Genomic DNA, 20,114 nt, shown 5'->3' with positions numbered 1-20,114 from the left:
CAGTAGATTATTGGGATCTTGGAGAAACTGTGACAGAAACCAATTGTCACACTATCATCCGTCTGTCTCTGCCAGGCTGGTGACAAGGAATCGGGTCTTATGTACTCGGGGAGGGATGGATGAGCGACACAACGATGATAAAGTAAACGCAATAGTGTTTCCAGACCAGCCGTCCGCAAACTCCTAATGATTCAAAGTGGTACCAAAGGGGATTCACGAAACGATAAAAAGTTAACTTTGATCTTATTATTATTATTCATAATTATTGAGAGTTTTAATGTCACAAGAATACAATGTCAACGTTCGTAAAAGACAAAAAGAATACCACACCTCTCATCAATAAACTACAGGAGATCAATTCATGTTTGCTTCACATTGGTCCATTCTCTTCAAATCAATAATCCTAAGTACGAGTAGATAGTGAAGCCTTAGCAAACACGAGATGACAACAGCAGACAAGAAAGTTTGAAAAACACCCCTGTCCTACATCCATCCACCCACCCCCCTCAACTCAAACACACCCAAACTTTACACAAGCTGTACAATCTTGCCTTTCTGTCTCATGCCCTCCTTCCCCATTTCGTCCTTCTGTCTCTACACCGGTTAAATCCCAACACTCTTCCGCAGCCGATCCTTTTCTTTCCTAATCACAATCGCCATTCAGATTGTAATTTCTGCTGGCTTTATTGTCATGACAAAAGCACGCTCGGCCGAAGGCCTCTCAGGGGCGCCCACAGCAACCCGCCGACACACAGGCATCCGGCCCCCGCCGGCCGAATCCCATTGGTTAGATTTCCCTCCAAAACCTCACGAAGAACCATGTTTTCTCAGGAAAATCACTGACATCGAGTCTTAAGTTACATGTCTTCAATACAGACACATGTTCAACGCACACAAATCAACACAAACCACAAAAAATAACAAAAACTATTAATGTTTAGCGTGGGGGGGTATTGGTGTCTGCATTCACCCGGCAACACACAGTTAACAAAGGGTGTGAGCTGACATGTTTATTGAAGGGACTTGCTATCAAGATTTAAGAGCATTTGGTATAAACAGATTCTCATTGGGTCAGAAAACCCCCTACTGTACGCAGGAGGTCACTTATTATTTGACTTATCTTCACATCGAGCGTCTTCATGGGGTTGCCTGTTTCTCACAGTACGGGTGCTACAGGTTTGGGCATTCTGCATGTGAACCGAGTCGTCCGGGAATGGAGCACAGAAAAGCCCTGGAGGTAGAAGACAGGGACCAATCTGATTCCGGAGAGACGGCGATGGCACAACAGACAGCGAGAGATTCGCTTGGATCTCCAGCCAGACATCATCAAAGCCTGGACTGTGTCTAATCCTGTCCAAACCATCGAGGCACACACGCTAGCAGGACCGCTCCAATGACAATAAATAAATCACGCAATCCAAATAACCAGGATACAGAGCAAGCGCTTTTTGCACCGCCGGGTCAGGCCGGTCATACCTCCACCGATTCTATCCACAAACGTCACAGGGATGAGGGAATAAAACTGAATTCTATTGTGCTCAAAGCACTGTCAGATTACATTTGACCAAGTTTGCTTTCCCACACTCTTACAATGTGTTTTTTCTAAATGCTTGGAAGATGTCCAACAGCCTTTAGAACATCTTAAAGGAATAGTATACCCACATCAAAAAAGTGAGAAAATGTTTTATCAAACAAGCCATTTTTGCATTGAACATTGGACCCCATTGACTTCCATTGTATGAACACAAAACCACCAAGACGTTTCTCAAAATATCTTCTTTTGTGTTTCACAGTAGAAAGAGTCACATACAGTGTTGACGTGACGTGAATGTGAACGAATCATGACAGATTTTTTAATTTTTAAGTGACAGTAAGAAAGAATGCACATTCAAACAGTCAAATGTTGCCTAACAAGACCCCCTTACGTCAAAGTCTGCAGGAACTCTGAACGGCCCGAGAAGACGGAACTGATATGCTATCTCAAAACAATTACCCCTCCCAGAAACACAAGCTAGCCTCAGGTGGGCATTACACACATCAGGTGGGGGCTATTGTAGTTTACCTCCAGGGGTGGGTGTTAATGGAAGGCTCTCTTGCCGAAATGATACTTTTTATTCACAATGAGAGTAAACATGTTTAGAACCAACTCATTGAGCATTGAGCGACAAGACGCCACTCTGTATCAGATGAGCCGGGGGTGTGGTGGTTCACCAAATAGTCCAAAGCACATCACATGACACCACACCAGCCAGTTAATCCTCGATCACATGACCTCCCGTAATCTTCAATCATATGATGGAAAAGCGACTTACAAAGTTATACAACATAGCCCACTTCCGAAGATATTTGTGAGAGTGAGTTTTCTTTGCATTTAATCTCACTGATGGCTAAAAGGAAAATCTGAGATATTAAAGGGATCTTTGGTTTTTCGTTTTTATAAGAGGAGCTAAAATAACAAAAATACCTTGTAACCGTACTGCGGGCGTGTATGAACCTCTTCTAATCTTCAGGTCAAAGGGCAACTGGACAGTGTTGGCGGGGGGGTGGGGCGGTCTTTAAAAGTGATTGTGTTTGACAAGCCTTTCATTAACATAGTGATTAGAGCCGAAGGAACAAAAGCAGATTTATCCAACGTAACAGTGCTAATTAATTACCCACCCATCTAAACCTAATGGACCACATGAGCGAAATGGAAAAATAAACATCAGCAATCGCCGGTAGAAGACTGCAAACTGGGCCAAGGCACGGATTTTGCCACTCCTGAAAGTGTGTTTTTAACTGGGTTCGGAATGAGGACGATGACAAACCGCATCCTGCTCGAAAGAATTCGGAAGAAAATGTCCTCTTTCGTTACAAATTTAAAACCGAGACGGGTTTATTTTCTTCCCAAACAAACTAATAGCGGTTGGTTTGCATCTACATGCCAATATAGCAGGTATGTGTGTGGTCCTGAACAACATTAAACTCAGACAGATGCTGAGAGGGGAAAAATATGAGGGGGGGTGAAGGGACGTGGAACCACAAAAACTCTAAAAGTGAAAAGAGCTTGCCGTCGTGAATATAGCACAACGAAAATAATTCCATACATTATAAAACCTCAAGACGCCAGATATACGCTCAAAGCACTTTCTCTGCATAATTACAACAGTTTCAAAGACGAGAGGCACTTCCAGGCGGGACCGTAAGCACCAGAACTCATAAAGACTCCAAACCACACATCATCGCAAACCAGCACCTCCTCAGAACTTTCCTGGCAACCATGAGTGGCTGAATGAGAGCGTTTATGAAAAGTTAAATCTCATAAATCCGTACTAACTAATGATGTATGAAGCTATAAGGAATTCTACCTACGCCGCAAGAAAATCCACTCGGTGAAGTTCACCCAAAACTTCCTCCAATGAAAACAAAATATTTTCACACATAGGTGCAGCTCTAGAGCCGGGTTGTTTTAACTGTGAATAAGCTTTTTTTGTCTTATCAAGGTGTCTTAAAATCACGTTTTGGGAGCACCTAGCAAATTCTTACCTTCAGGTTCATGCGTAGACTCCTCGGCTATCCTCGAGGACGGCCGTGCCACGGACAACGTCCCTAGGGTCAACAGCAGGAGCGCACCCAGAAGTGGCCCACGGAAGGACATCCCGTCAGCAGCGGGCGTGCCACTCCATCCTCCCGACCTTGACCTCCCCCTGGACACAGATCCCATCTGAGGGGCTCCGCCCAACCATGAACTTCAGGCCGTGCTGTCGGTTACTCTCTGGAATTCTCACCGATCACCTGGGCTGAGGGGAGAGGAGGTGCGGGTACCACGGAGAGGAGACGGCGACAGGTGACCCCCGAGGCAACAAAATAAAAGATGGGAAAATATGTGAATCAAACATTGTGTCATCACACAAACAAATGACATAATCTCATTTTTAATCTCACATTTTGTTGATACATTACGTGGATAAAATAGCTTTATAAACAGTGTGTGTGTGTTTGTGTGAGAGCGTGAGAGTGAGAGAGAGAGAGAGAGAGAAACTAAAGGCCCATGTGTCATAATGCTGCTAAACAAGCCTTACCACAGACATACCAAAGCTGTGATTCATTACACCTCCACACATTCACCTGACAACACACCTTCATCAGTCTTCATGTCAGCTTAACTTTATCTATGAAGGCTGTTTATTCTTCAGCCTTGGATGCATTTGCATAAACTTCTTATTCTAACATAAGCAGCTTAATTGACAAAATAGCATTTACATTTTTCAGAATATCTATTTTTTATTTATATTTATATCTACAAATGCCACAATCAAAATATCGTTACTATAATAAAACAATGATTCCTTTTCGTACCGGTTATGTCTGCTGTGGACTCGAGCTACACAATAACAGTATTCGAACCCCTGACCTTTACGCAGGAAACGCAACTCAACCCATTAAGCTACAGGAACATATTAAACAGCCAATAAAACGCGTGAAGCAAAAGTAGCAGTCAGTGATCACTGATGTTCAGGTAACATCAAGACGAAGACGCGCTTCGGTCCCTGGAGATCCGGCGCACAAAGCTGCGCGCACCCGGTCTGCGAAGGTATTGATCGCCTCTCCGTGATCGCGCTTGTGCATGTGAAAAAAATGCATGAAATGCACCGTTCTGCACGTACGATTTATTGGTATTAAGGTGACAGAAGAGCAATGCAGTGATGGATTGAGGTGGATGAGTTCTGTTTAAAATCCTCGCAGATTTGCATCGGTTGGTCATAATAAACGCATTTAGAAACGACTCGGGAAGATCATCGCTTACCCTATCTACTTCAAAAGCAATATGTTTTGAAATCTTTCACGATGCAGTGCATGATGTCACCATGACAGAACTTTTTGCTCAATGTTTTGTGCTTGCGCGTAACGCAACCTAAAGGCGTCCATCAGCATCCCATTCACATTCAAATCAGTTTACAAAGAAATCAGGCTGAAAGCGGTAAAGGATTTACGGCCAATGCACAGAAAAACCCATCTACCCCTGAATCTGCATGATGTGCCCTTTGATCACATTTGGACTGTTATTTGCACCCAATGTGAACTTTTCTAGTCATGTTTGTTTGTCTTCCTCTAACGTGTTCATCGTGATCTAGAACTAACGTCATTACACAGATACATATTGATATTATCTTACTTTAACGATCAGCTCATTTATTATCAGAGTTAATTACTAAAACTACGAACTTAGAACTTTGGGTTTAAACCCAGTTCTTGTATGGCAGAGCTTCAGGAAGTAACCATGCATGCATTCATATTCCAGTGAAGCCTGGAGAACATTCATTTCTCATTACCAAGTAAACTTGTAAACGCACACTTAGATGCGTGTCGTCTATCGCGTAGTTTGGAGACATTATTATATAACAATTCACAAGTTTCCAAGCATGAATCTTTAATTGCCATAAGAGATTAAAAGACGATAAGAGGTACGCAGGCCGAACTGTGCCTTTAAAAGCAGAAGAAATCTCATTTTTCAATATGAATGTTCATCTCTACACATTGCAGGTTATTGTAAAATGTGCACATTCCTAGTAAGTAAAGCTGTAATAAAAGTGAATATTTTAGAGTGGACTTATTTATTTGATCTGCAACATTCTACAATTACCAAACGTCAACAGAATAAACATTTAAAATGGCTTCAGTCTTTTTCTTGGAGACATTTCCCTCATCTCGTAAATGTAATATCTCATGTTTAACAAAAGGTAAAGCCTCATGATTCTTCATAGCCATTTTAAAACAAAAGACTGTTGATGGTATTTGACTGAATATTCTGTTAAATAAACAACCAAAAAGTGTCGAGATGTTCACTTTACAAAAATACAACCTTTTGACAGTTTCCGTCATAAATGACGCATAATGGCGCAAAAATGTGCATATTCAAATGTTGGCCAGAAATACTTATTGTATAGTTTAAACGTGTAAAGTGACAACTAAAACTCATCTTTTAACTGCATTTGAATACAGAAATGTTTAGTTGGAAGCATCACATTCAACAGTGAACCCTCGCTATACAATGAAGGAAAATAAAACTTACAGATAAGCAGCAGAATAATCGAGGCTCAGGATCCACATATAAACAGGGGCTCGTGCATGGGCCGAATCCAGAGAGGAATGCGACTTCTCTCCCCTGCAACCAAAAATATTCCCAATCTGCAAATCCACAGGGTCAAAAATCACAGTGCGCGGAAGATAAACTCGCATGCCAACAGCGGGCGACCGATAGTTTCCGTGCGCGTATGCGTAAATCCCTTCACGAGAAAAATATGCGCGTCCCACAAACTTTCTTTTTCCGAGACCAAGTTGTGTTTGCGTCACCAGCGGCTCGTGCAGCGTCCGTCTAAACAAGATGCAACGTTGTATCAAAGGGGAATAAAAACATCCTCGCGAAAGTACACATCCAGTGACGTGAAGCGCAGTCTCTGCGGACACTGACTCTCTTCCCAGACGCTTTGTCGGGCATACGGAGATTTTTTCTCTCTCTCACCAAACCCCTGAAGAAATGTCACTCCCCCCTGAAACCAGAGACGTTTCCTGGCTTGTAGTTTTCGGACCCTGCCTTTCTCCACCAATCACAAAGCTCAGTGAGTAGGCTCCCCTCCGAACCGACTCAATCCAGTGAAGTTTGCCCGGAACTGGGGTCTCTGGTCTCTCCCTCCTCCTCTGATACGCGCGCACTCGGGTTCGAGCCTGTGCCGCGTCACGCGTTTACCTCAGCGCCGCCCAGCGGCAGATGCTCGACTCCGGTGAGACACAATAAAGTCTAATTCAAAACATGCTTGCCACTTTTTTCCTCCACTAACAAAACGTCTTACCGGGAACATGATTCAAGCACTGTCCTCCATAAAACACTTTGATAGATGGCAGAGACTTTACAGTTGGTTGTAGCTCGCTGGCATCCTTCAACAAGATGCGTTAAAACGCAGCCAAAACAGAAACAACACTATTTACTATTTAGAAAAATGAAAAGCTTACAAAGTTCTTTAATGTTCTGTTTGGTTTTGGTTATTTCATAATTCTATTTAAACGATTCTTTGAACCTTTACACTGCAAGTCTACACTGAGATTTATGTGAGCACTCTGGATGTATTCATATTGTGTATAACAACCACATGAAACTATGCACCAGAATCTCTTTCTGACTCCACGTAGAATCAAAAGACATGTTTCATCTCAACCATGATCAGACCATATTTTCTCATTTAAGAATGGAACAGTTTTAGCTGTTTAGGATTATTTTCTCACGAGCTCTGCAGACCCACGGGAAGAATGATGGGACACAATTTACCCAAATTGAAATTTCACAATATATCACAAAAGTCAAACTGAAACGTAAAAAAGTGCCACTGTCTGTGTTGTTCTGAACCCAAAAGCTGCTATTTCTTCCGTGGCACAAAAGAGCTTTTTAATGAATAAGACTTAAAATTTCAGTCAGACTCTTAGTAGAAAGTATTTATATTGTGTTTTGTCTTCATAAGACTTGGAATATATATCATGTGAGTCGTATGGACTGTTTTTATGATGTTTTGGGGCCTTTTTTATAGCTTTCCTTCTATGAAAAACAGCTGAGTAAAGATTCATAAAAGGTTTGGAAGGACTTAATGGCGAGTAAAAATGACAGAATTTTCATTTTTTTGTGAATTTTTCCTTTAATCTCAAGCCTCTGTTGGGACAGCGCCACTGTAAATCATCCGTGTTGTCGCATATGGAGCCCGTCGAGTTCCCAGCGATGCATGTGCTGCTTTAGAACTCCCTCTCACCCCTCTCTCTCTCTCTCTCTCTCTCTCTCTCTCTCTCTCTCTCACTGGGGAAGCTCCCTAATCAATGACCCCTAAATGTCAAAGACAGGGGGCCCCCAACCGTGCTCCATACTCCCCTTCCAAACTGTCTTCTCCATTGGACAGGTCCCTGAGAGGAAAGCTAAAGTAGCCAAAAAGAGTGGCGGAGGAGAGCAGGATTAGGAGAAGGGGGGAACTGTGTCTAATATGCTTTTGCCTCTTATTTTCCTCTCATCCAGCCTGCCCGAGCCTTCTGTTCCCCCCCTTCATCATAAAAGAAACGTTCCCATTCAGTGCGAACGCGGCGGCTAATAAGGCTGTTAAAGAAAGCGAGGGGCTCCTCTGTGAATGGAGCCTTCGATGGCAGCGTTCTTCTCCTTTCTGCTCTCGATTCTCTCACTCGCTCATACACAGTGAAGCCATCACGACCTTCCATAAAGGTGATGGTTTGGATTGGAGCACGAGGGAAGCGGGGGATGGGGTCGGGCCGCAGGTTTGGGGGTGGGAAATAAAAGATGGTCATTCACACGTGTTTTCATCGGCTGTGATTTATGTTGTCTTTGTGGCTGTCTTACAGGCCTTCTGCATTTAGCAAACACAATGGGACAGCCAGCTACAGTCAGAGAGGAAGACGATGGTCACACATCATGTTCCTCCTGATGATGATGCAGACGTTGCGTGATTGTTTAATTCTGGACATGTCTTGGCAGACACGGATGAAGCGGGAGCTTGAGAACAGGCATCTCGTGGAATGTAAGTTTAATGCTCATTACAGCTCTGCCCTGCTGTTATGCTAATCTTCAGTTGTTTCAGAGGGACCATCAACACGAGCGTGTTATTTTATCTGCATCAGCCTGCCAAAGTGACTCACGTGACCAGCCGGCTATTTGCTGCCCTCCTGTTTATTGACAGCGAGTTATGATTTACGGCAGACTATTGTTTGGACAGCCTTCGGTTTCAAAACAATCCCCACTAACTCCAGAGCTGAGACTCACATGCGAGAGGGGTCGAAAAGAACAAACATTCGCTCCCCACGTCACTGGGAAGGGCAAGAATTCATAGCAAAACATGTGATGTGGATCTCTTTGGCATCTCTCCCCGAGTATAAATACTCATTAAAATCATTAAGAAAATGCACTTTAAGTGCTGCTTGGCGCAATTTATTTTAGGTGTGCCAAATACTTGCGTACCAAAATTATAGAGGACCAAGTAATTGCATATTTTGCCATGTATTAACATGTTTTATTTAATGCATTAAATGGCAAACTCACTAACCGGACATTAGGTAGTCCTTTTGAATATGTCTTACACAAAGGCTTTATTATATTATATTTTAACTTTCGGAAGTCATCTGGTATAGGAAAAGAACTGTAAGTTTGCTCAGAAAAATAAAGCTGGTTTCTACAGATACAGTCAAGTTGCCAATCATATCAGTAGTGCAAACAGGCATAAATATACATCCAAGTAAATACAGCTTGATTCATCAGTCACATCCAAGGATAAAAAAATGACATGATTGTGTGTATGGATGAATTTCCATCTAGTTAAAGGTTCAAATGAGAAAAGTAAAAATGGCACTTTTGCACAGAAAGCTTCACCAGAGAATGTCGTTGCGATGCAGTTTTAGTTGGTTAAAACTGCAGAAGCGTTAAATTTGTGTTACATTAGAGTTAAAGAAAGATTCGCCAAGTCTGCACATTGCTCATCACATTTATTTTACACCTTCAAACTCTTCATGTATCTGAACAATTACAGTCTCATTTGTTTGAGAACTTTCCTAAGCTATAAAACAGCAACATCTGAGTAATAATATTTTCCTCTAGGTTTAGTTATGGCATATGTATATTAGAATGTTACGCATATAAATATGCATAGTACTATTAGTATGACCACTGAATTTGACAAAAGCCAAATTGAAGCCATACTAGAGTTTGTTTGTTTGTATATGGACGTGTTTAATATTCTTCCAAAAACAATCCATGCGTACTATCAAATTCATATAAATGCAGACAGCTGTACAAATGATCACGATTATTATAAAAAGAGATTTATTTTCAAAAAAGAGATAACTTTTTATCGTGATTTATTGTGTTGGCTGTACTTTTTTCAATATTATGGCTCGAATCAAAACAAAACCAAATGGATTTTGAAAAATGTATCTCATTCTGGAAAGAGACTCTTCATATATGATTTACCTTGTGAAGACAACAGTAAGATTTTCACGGTACATTTCAACACCTCTACAACACATCCGCCTCTGAGACTGTATAATTTTCAGGAGAATCTCGACCCCAGACTTCCCAAAACTCCTGAGGGAATCTGTTTTACTGCCTATGTATTTTTGTCATGTTATAATTTAAAGATCAGATGTAGATGACTCGTGTCCAGAGAGAAAGGATATGTGTGTGAGACAGAATGAGAATATGCAGTGTTTGATCAGAGAAGCCTGTGAACACATCAAGCATTAACTTCTAAAGACGATCTGAAATCGTGATGCCGAGATGTTTTACCAATGACACAAGTGTACACAGAGGTGAAAGTGGTTATGGCGGAATGGTGGTAAGGCATCTGCTTAATGAAGTCTTTGGTGTAAATGGCTCATGAACGTCAGTCGTGTGATTTATTTCAAACGGACGGTCTTGACCAATGCTCTCCCGTCACCTCATGCATTCAACAGTTTTCCATTCTTCCGTCGAACAACCGCACTATACTGAACACTCTCATCCTGAACGTACCTCAGAAAGCGTCCAGATTCCTGGCGATGCTCTCTCAAGTCCTCGGAATATCTTGCATGCTTGTCACTAAACTCCTGCAGTCCTGGAGATAGAAGCAGACATGATTTCCCAGTTTGACCCGGAGAGAGAAAATATAAGTCTGTGAAATGTGTGACTGTGTGAAATGATTCACATACTGTCCGCCCTAAATAGTATAAGATAAAAGAATTACTATGTTCCAAATCGTAGTGTGTTGAAATGAGTATTCCAAGGCTCCCCGGATGGTTTACTACTTCCGGTAGAAATTCGAAGTGCAGAATGATGCAAGCTCTAACCGCTAATATTACCCACAACCCACCACCAGTAGGCGGAGTTTAGTGATGCTCCAATGCATTAATAAAATTAAATAACTACAGCTTTCCTGTCGCTCAGTGGTAAGCGCATTGTGTTAACAACGCAAGGTTGTGGGTTGGATTACAGATATCTATGTATAAACGTATAGGATAATGCAATGTAAGTCGCTTTGGATGAAAGTGTCTACCAAATGCCTAAATGTAAATGTAAACTATAGAGTTAACATTACATATGAATGCATAAATACAATTTTCATGTGTGTTACAGATAATGTTCGCAATGTTGTCTAGGCAACAACGACCACTTCCATTTCCTGTTCCATGTCCCAATGCGTGCATATAGTTTTGCTACACACTATTATATATATACTTTTCCATAACAAAAACAGTACATACCTTTAGTGCATAGTATGAGTAGACGAATTGGGTCGCAGCATACTATGTAAACCATTCGGGCCACTGACGTTTTTGTATGTAATGTTTGGATCATATTAAGAAAACATAAACACAAATCATATTAAGAAACAAGCGCAGCGCTAATAATTGTGTGTGTCATAACCGCAGGTTAAGCATTTGTGCTGAGTGAACACATGCATGAATCTGTTCTGTCTGGACAAGCAGGAAACAAGTTAAACTTTAGCACTAAATCTGTCACAAACAGGCCTCTCCGCAAAACCCCAAACCCTCCCCATGTGCCATTAGAAATAACTCTGAGTTATTAGTCAGCGGAGGCCGTCTGTATAAACTCTTTCTGTAACATTTCTCTGTTTTTATTGTGACACAAGTCACATATTTATACATATATTTAATGAAAACAGTGAAACATTGTTTACCATAACTGACCATTAAGTACTTTTTACTAAAGAGCTTGGTTGGCTTTTACAGATTTATATATAGATATACCTGTATATATCTATATATAAATAATGGTGCTTGAAAAGTCCTTCACAGACGACGCAATAGAAAAAAACATGTTTGGTTCCACAAAGAACCATTCAGTCAAAGGTACTATAAAGAATCATCTCTTTCTTACTTTTTTATGATATGACGAACCTCTTTTCGCCACAAAGAACCTTTTTTGAAACAGAAAGGTTTTTCGGATGTTGAAGGTACTTTAAGGAGCCAAGAGGTTCTTCTATGGCATCAAAGAACCATTTCAAGCACCTTTTTTTAAGAGTGTACCTAAAATAAAAATGTGAGGGCAGACTGCGGCGATTTGATGGAGTTGTGTTTCATTTAAGTATCAACTTCGTCTCATATGTTTGTTTTAGATCAAATGAAAACAAAATCAAATGAGACATTCTTAATCTGTTTGACACATTGTTGACATCTCTTCTCAAACTCTAATGACGGACACATTTGTCAGATTTCAGACTCTTTTTCTTAAGAGAGACATTTTTAAAACACAGCTGAGATTTAAGCAAACATTTCCATTTGCTTTCCATTTATTCTCATTAATGTCTAAAAGAAATAACTGAGATTGTAAGAAGACCTTTATTTCGGTCTAAATGAAGCTCTCTCATATTCTTTCATGTCTGAGATGCATTAAGGTTTTGAGAAGTGTCTGTATAACACCAGAGAACATGAAGCAGTCTAGAAGAGGAGGACACGCTGAAGAAACTCACTTGTAATGAACCTCTTCAGACGTGTTGACAAAGAAGTGGATTGTATTGTGACAGCACCTGGCTTCATCTTACCGGGGGGATGGATGAGATACTTTCACTTTCCATCACTAAAAAGAGTGTCCGGATGCACAACTCTCATGTTCATCCAAACATGTATGTAAAAAAGAAGTTCAAATGTATTCTAATTTATTATTTCTTACCTTTTGTTGATGTTTTAAATGAGGCGTTTGAACAGATTGCCCAACATTAGTGTAAACTCCTTCAACATGTTCAAAAGCATCACGATGAGAGAACGTCCAGACTGTGAAGAAGACAAAATATAAAAGTTAAAAATAACGCTTTGGGGGGGCTTCATAATTCTTTCGTTTTCTTGTCTGTGTATTATTCTAATACGTGTCCAGACGTTTCACTGTTAGTGTGCTTTAATAGCACGATTTAAAAATATTACCGTCTTGTTTATACTTCACAATTCACACAGCAGTTTCCTTCAGAGATAGTTCACGGGTGTCAGACGGTTACAGACGTCTCTCAACTTTTCCATTTGTGCGCAGGTTTAAATAAAACAAAACACCACCACAGTAAGAAAGAGCCAGTGATCATTTCATCTGCATTCATGAGAGATTCTTCTGAGAGGACATTTACATTAACATAGAGAAATGGAAAGATCAATGGGAGAAAGATGTGTTTAAAAGATTGATTTGTTTTGCCGATTGATGAAAAAATCGTATTCTTTTATCTAAACATCTTTAAAACAAGATATATTTATGTCATCGTCATATGTCATCATTTATTCAACCTCATGTCAGTCAAAAGCCATGTCATGTCAGTATTTTTATTGTAGGGTGAACTATCCCTTTAATAAGAAAAATGTCTTGATTTCAGAGAAATTTTAAAAATGTACTAAATCTGTGTGCCAAAATGGTGTGTAAAGAAGAAAATCTTATTTTTACCTTTCGTAGCGGATGTTATTTCTCTTATTAAATTGGCAAATAGATTTATTCTGGTTTAAGGAATAAACTTTTAAGCATTATCTTCACAAAACTATGTCATTTTTATGGTTTTGTTGGAATTTAAGAAAAATTGCAGTCCTGATGTATATAAGGCAAGCACATGAAACTTTTGGTTTTGGCAGCACATTTCAAACACGTTTTATTTTCTAAGCTTTTTATATTTTAGCCTTGAAACTTTTGACCATGTTTTCACTACTAATTGTTTTTCAAAACGAGCATTAATCTGTGTTGCTTACAAATGTATTTATGGATGATGATGAAGATGGTTGATTTTAAATCCTCAGTTGTTGAATTTCAGAGAGAGCTCACGTTAGCTGACAGGTGGCGTCGTCCAGGTTAATAAAAGGCGTCTGTGAGCAGGTTTGGGTTGAGCCGACCGTCAGGTCACGGCATGCAAGTCTGCAGGTGATAGAATGACAGATTTACATTGTTGTCTGTTTAATCACTCGATTGCTTAACTGTGAAGCAAAAGTTAATCTACATCTACAGCTGCCTACACCTGTGGCATCATCAAACCTGCTCTGAGTCTTGTTAAACCTCTCAGTGTTGTTGGCACGAGACATTCTTGCCATGGTGCCCTCCTGAAATATTAATGCCGACGTTTGAAAGCACTTTGGGCAAAATTCTTTTTAATGACTTTATCGGCAAGAAAATATTAATGATGTTCTTAAAGTTCCTCAGGGAACATGATCTGAAATAAAAAGACATGAAAGACCAGATGAGGTATATTTAGAAACAACAAGATAAAAACACTGTACAAAACAAATCCAAAAACGAAACCGCGCAAGCTTCAAACTGATATTTTTCATCTTAATGGAGAGGTTCAGAGATGCCGAGGTCTATTTTTGTAGGCTTACCCAGATGTAAGCGCCACACACCGGAATTACAGATTAACAGAATATTTGCTATTTTTGAAGCCTAAATACAATCGGCTATAAACAGACTACACTCAAGTCGCTCTATATCAACGTCACCACCACCAATCCTCCGACAACTTTCTCAAACTTTATTAAAAGCGTGTTCCCTGGCAAGTTATTACTCCGTGAATGAATCCGCATCTATGTTTTAAGAGATCTCTGCCCATGTTGTATTGTTTGTGAGCTTTATATGTGCGATATCGGTGCAGAATTGTCTGAATATGCCACGTCAGAGAATAAAACAAGGACAGCACAGAGTTAGTATAATTTTAATTCTGAATGAATTGTTAGACTTATAAAATATTAAATGATGAGATTAAAAACTAGAAGAGATATGTGACGTTCACCAGTTCAATACACTCTTGTGCTAACATGGCTTCTTCATTTTTCGTTCCCCAAAGAATCTTTCACAACCATTTTATCTTACATTTATTTATTTTGTGTAACAGAGAGGTTGGATGTTAAGGGCTCCTTATTTAATGAAACAGCCTCACAGAGAATGTCCACTGTGTTGTAATCACCAGGGTGCTCGGGTGCATCAGATCTTTCTTCATCCCATGATGATTGAAAAACTATCCTCCAGACTTTATATTTTAGATCCAGTTGTGTATGATTTAAAGAAAACAATAAACCCCTACAGAGAGAAGAGTGAATGCTGGGAATCATTGTTCTGTGATGGGCTCAGAGTCAAACTCACAACACACACACACCTCTATTCCCACCCAGCAAGAGCTATCACTCCTCCAGTCTGTCAAGGTAATTTACTGTGACAACATACAACTGCTCACACCAGTGGGTCACCAAAGATTCACTGTTCTGAGACAGACAGAGAGAGAGAGAGAGAGAGAGAGAGAGAGAGAGGAGAGAGAGAGAGGAGAGAGAGAGAGAGAGAGAGAGAGAGAGAGAGAGAGAGAGAGAGAGAGAGAGAGAGAGAGAGAGAGAGAGAGAGAGAGAGAGAGAGACAGAGAGAGAGACAGAGAGAGAGACAGAGAGACAGAGAGACAGAGAGAGACAGAGACAGAGACAGAGACAGAGAGAGAGAGAGAGAGAGACAGAGAGAGAGACAGAGAGAGAGACAGAGAGACAGAGAGACAGAGAGAGACAGAGACAGAGACAGAGACAGAGAGAGAGAGAGAGAGAGAGAGAGAGAGAGAGAGAGAGAGAGAGAGAGAGAGAGAGACAGACAGACAGACAGAGAGAGAGAGAGAGAGACAGACAGACAGACAGACAGACAGACAGACAGACAGACGGAGATGAAGATGAGAGAGAGAGAGAGAGAGACAGAGAGAGACAGAGAGAGACAGAGACAGACCGACAGACAGACAGACAGACAGACAGACAGAGAGGAGAGAGAGAGACAGACAGACAGACAGACAGACAGAGAGAGAGAGAGAGAGACAGAGAGAGACAGACAGACAGACGGAGATGAAGAGAGAGAGAGAGAGAGAGAGAGAGAGAGAGAGAGAGAGAGAGAGAGAGAGAGAGAGAGAGAGAGAGAGAGAGAGAGAGATCTCATAAAATATCCAGCAAAATCAGACATCACACAGCAGTTAACAGTGTATTTGACTTCACATCTATGGTCAAACTAGCTCAATACTTTAGGATAGGACAGCAAACAGTTCTGGGGGATTGTCATCTTTCCTACTATGGGAGTCAATGGGGGACAAAATCTGTCTGGTTATAATATCTTTCTCTGTGTTCATGAGAACAAACACATTTATACACATTTGGAGCAACTGGAAGGTGAATAAAGGATGACAGAATTTTTGGGTGAACTGTCCTTTTAAAGAGCTATCTATAGATGCTGTCAAAGTATCATGGGATTTTCACACGTCTGACTCCATTACTCAGAATCCTGTGGACGTGTGAGTTTGGAAATCTCTGCTCTCTCAATCCCAAATGGAGAGAACAAATTGGTGTGTTTGATATGACAGAACAGATTGATCAGATGTTTGTTTTACATTAGCGGGGGGGATTTAAAGCCATAAAAGTGTCGAGATGTCCTCACCTCTGAACCTGGAGGAGGGTGGAGAAGACTCGACCAGTGTCACGCCTCACAGAGTATCTTCACACACGGATGCTTGAGAAACATGTCAGTCCCTCACGCATTCCACATCAAAAACACAGGTCAGATAAAGAAATCGAAGGATGTTCTGCTATTTAAAAAAACATATAAATGACTATGAAACTTTTATTGCACTGTGACATTTGTTTCTCTGTTTTAGTTTAATCTTGGCACGAAACGATGAAGCTGAAATGCCAACAAAGTATTTCATGCAATATTCCTCTATGCTTTAACGGTAATAGATAACAGGAGCAATTACTGGAATCTGCACGGTGCTTCAATTGGTTTGTTGATGCCATAGAAGAACCGTTTGGTTCCATAAAGAACCCTTAACAACTGAAGAACCTTTCTGTTTCAGAAAAGGTGCTTTGTGGCGAAATTATAAACAAAGTAAGAAAGAGATGGTTCCTCAAAGAACCTTTGACTGAAGGGTTCTTTGTGGAACCAAAAATGGTTCCTCTATGGCATCGCTGTGAAGAACCTTCCTTTATTATGAAGAAGTGTGGCTCGCTTTTGCATTTTCATTTGGTAGCATAACAAAAAATTTGGTAATTTATGAGCTTTCTGTCCCTTGGAGAGTTTGTATTTGAGCCCTAAAGTTCAGTAGAATCGCACAACTTCTGGGAAAGTCAACAGCTCATGTATGTTTCCAACAGAAGACCAAAACACGACTACGTCCACTGCAAAAAATGACTTTCCTTCTTAGCACAAATGTCTAAAATGTCTTGAATCAACGTGCATTGTCTTGTTTTTAGATAAAAAAATAACAAAAATATATAAAATTTCAGTGGATTCGTGCTTAAAACAAACAAATAAATCTTTACATTTTTCTTAGTCACTAAATTCAAGATAATATTTTTACCCCACTGGCAGTTTTTTTGCCTGTTTTAAGCACAAATCCACTGAAATTTCGTATTTTTTGTCTAAAAACAAAATGAATAAGGTAATTTTGCTCATCGAGAAAATGCATCTTGATTCCAGAATTTAAATTGATTTGATGGATCAATGAACTTGTAATATAATGATGAAATAAATGATCTCGTGTTTCCATCGCATCTCTGAACCCGCTGCAGGACCCAAACGTGATGATGTGTTATGATGTGTGCGTGCGATCAGTCCATCTGTGTGCCAGCTTGACTGATCATTGGCTCATGTGTTCCTGCGGTGTATGAATCTGTCTGAAGTGTTGGTCCATGTGTCTTGCTCACAAAGGGTGGGCAGAGCTCTCGGTGAGACCACCAATCTGTGAACATCAGGACTGTCACTCAATATTTAAGTAAAGAGTATCATTTCAGATGCTAATAATAACAACGAAAGCCCGATATATATATTGTCATTAACCTTTGTGTTATTGCTCAGAGATTGCTCTTTCATCCCTCACAAGACTCATTTCTGCAAAAATATTTTGTTGAGAAAACATTTGACTCTATTCTCATCGTGAAACAAAGCCAATGTTAGAAACACATTTTAATTGCTATGAAAGTTTTGATACGTGCCGTGTCACAGAATAGGTCTCCATCAGATCTTGAGCATGAGCGTTATAATTCAATCAAACCTCAATGATGAAAGTATGATTTAGTGTAAAGAACAAACTCTTTGTCTTACTCTCATCACATCAGGAATGAGGGGAAATGAATCCGGATATCCACAGGCGGTGTTTGAGGGCAGCTAAACTCCGGCGGATTAAAGGTTGAGGGGTGTCTGAAGAACCACAATGGGGCGAAGATCCGGGAGTCAGTGGGTAAACAAGCCAACCAGCCGGCCATGATTCAACAACTTCAAACCTTTAAAACAGTCAAGAGAGACACGTTTGATAGAATAAGAGCAGACACCACCAACCAACTGAAGAGAGTGTCATTGTAAAAGGTCATTATAATGCAACAAAATTTGCTTCACAGTTCTAGATCTCTTTGAAATCTTTCTTGTGTCAAATTGCAGAAGTGAATTGTGAAGCTTTGTCGTGCAGTTCATCTGAAATATAAAAGAAAACATTTAAAACCAGTATTGGCGTTTCAGTTCGCTTTTATTTCTATGATCCAAAAGAACACACCCAGACTCTCTCGGCCGTTGCTCTTTCTCTTACGCTCCACACATACATGAGCCGAGGTCCAGTGAGCGTTGTGTTGAGATGAGACAGTTAACCGTGCTGTGAATAGAAGAGGGCCCCACGGTCTCCGGCTCTCTGTGTGTGCCGTCTACCCGCCTAATCTGCTAATGTATTCCTGAGGTCAGGAGGTCCTCCGGCAAATCAATGGCAGGGATTTACACAGCTTTTCCCTGGAATGTGCCTGATCTGCACTCCTCTCCACGGCCGGGGGGGAAACATTCAGTTTGGCAGCACTGTCCAATTTTCCACGGATTTAACCGGTGAACGGGGAGGACGGCAGCGACAGCCCACGCTGACATGACGCTGAATGATACCAATGTGCTTAATATTAAAATATAACGTTTATAAAAAATTATTTCCATTGTTACAAAGGTGACGAAGCAAAAGGTCCAAACAAAAAGGTTTTATTTGTTGTTGAACCAAATGCCTTTGTAGTTCTATTATCGGTCTGTAAGTTATCTGCTAAAAGATGTGTATCAAAATGACATAACTTGTAAATCATAAGTTTTATGTCAGGTTAAAGAAAAGAGACATTTTTCAACGCTGATATTTAATGTATTTGATTTTTGCACATTGAAATGCACTTCGGTAAGATTTCTAAACAAGAAACAAATACATTTCCTTCAATCTCTACACTTGAGTTATGATGCAAAGATTTTGAGTTTGAATGAGGCCAAGTAGGCAATGCCAGTAAAAACACAATGTCTTAATAGATCACTGCCATGGATCATGACGGTAAAGCCATGTGGTGACAGTTTTTGCTTTAAATGTTCTTATCAGATGAGAGAAATGACAACACACATCTGATCGTTGACATTAAGTCCAGACCTGACGTGATCCGTTTCACTTTTCCAGCCTGCGGAGCGTAGAAATCTCACCCCTGCTGAAAGAGAAACATATGTTGTATTTGGGTGTGATGGTGGAGTCCACAAAAGATCTCTTAATGAGCTTAACCGGCCAGACTTCAGCGGTCAACCATCTGCACCAGACGCACAGGAAAAACCTCACACAAAAATACACATCATGTATTTTGTGTCCATACAGTGGAAGTCAATTTGGTTCAATGTTTTTTTTTGTTACAAACGTTCTTCAAAATATCTTCTTTTGTGTTCAGCCGAGAAAAGAAACTCATACAGGTTTGGAATAACATGAAGGAGAATAAATGATGAAAGAATTTTCATTTTAACACCAAGTTACTTCTCCATGAAAAATGAAAGAGTCCTTTCGTATGTATACAGATAATATTACTTTTATATTAACAACATCTCGTTGAAAAAGTAAACAACTTCCTAAAGACACCTAAAGGCTAAAAGCGACTACAGATTAAACCAACACATGCAAATGATCAACATGTGTAAATAATTACATGAAACACTTGTTTTCGATTGGTCTTTGATCGCAAGTCATTGCAGTAAAATAAGCCGAAACCTTTGAGTATAAAGATGCTTTAATATCAAGAGTTAAGCAGATATTAGAATATGATAAATCTATGGTCATAAAAGGAATTAGCTCGTATCAGATATCAGTTGA

General features: G+C 40.3%; 1 protein-coding gene across 4 annotated transcripts in view; it reads right to left on the bottom strand.

Moving 5' to 3' along the window:
- fgfr2 (fibroblast growth factor receptor 2) overlaps positions 1-6,521 on the bottom strand; it is a 36,160-nt gene extending 29,639 nt beyond the window's left edge. For 2 of the 4 annotated variants that reach the window (XM_079473128.1, XM_079473129.1), the window contains exons 1-2: positions 6,053-6,518; positions 3,526-3,779 (exon numbers count right to left, since the gene is read on the bottom strand). In XM_079473128.1, coding sequence (XP_079329254.1) covers positions 3,526-3,703 — 178 coding nt within the window. In that variant the 5' untranslated portion in view covers positions 3,704-3,779; positions 6,053-6,518. Of the gene's footprint in view, positions 1-3,525; positions 3,780-6,052 lie in introns of all 4 variants that reach the window. The other 2 variants (XM_079473130.1, XM_079473131.1) reach the window with 2 other exon arrangements.
- Positions 6,522-20,114: the final 13,593 nt, after the last annotated feature.

The sequence above is a fragment of the Barbatula barbatula genome (genome assembly GCF_947034865.1).
Source record: "Barbatula barbatula genome assembly, chromosome: 14".
NCBI lineage: Eukaryota > Metazoa > Chordata > Actinopteri > Cypriniformes > Nemacheilidae > Barbatula > Barbatula barbatula.
Note: the sequence above shows the minus strand (reverse complement) of the source record. Positions and strands in the feature narration are given on the sequence as shown.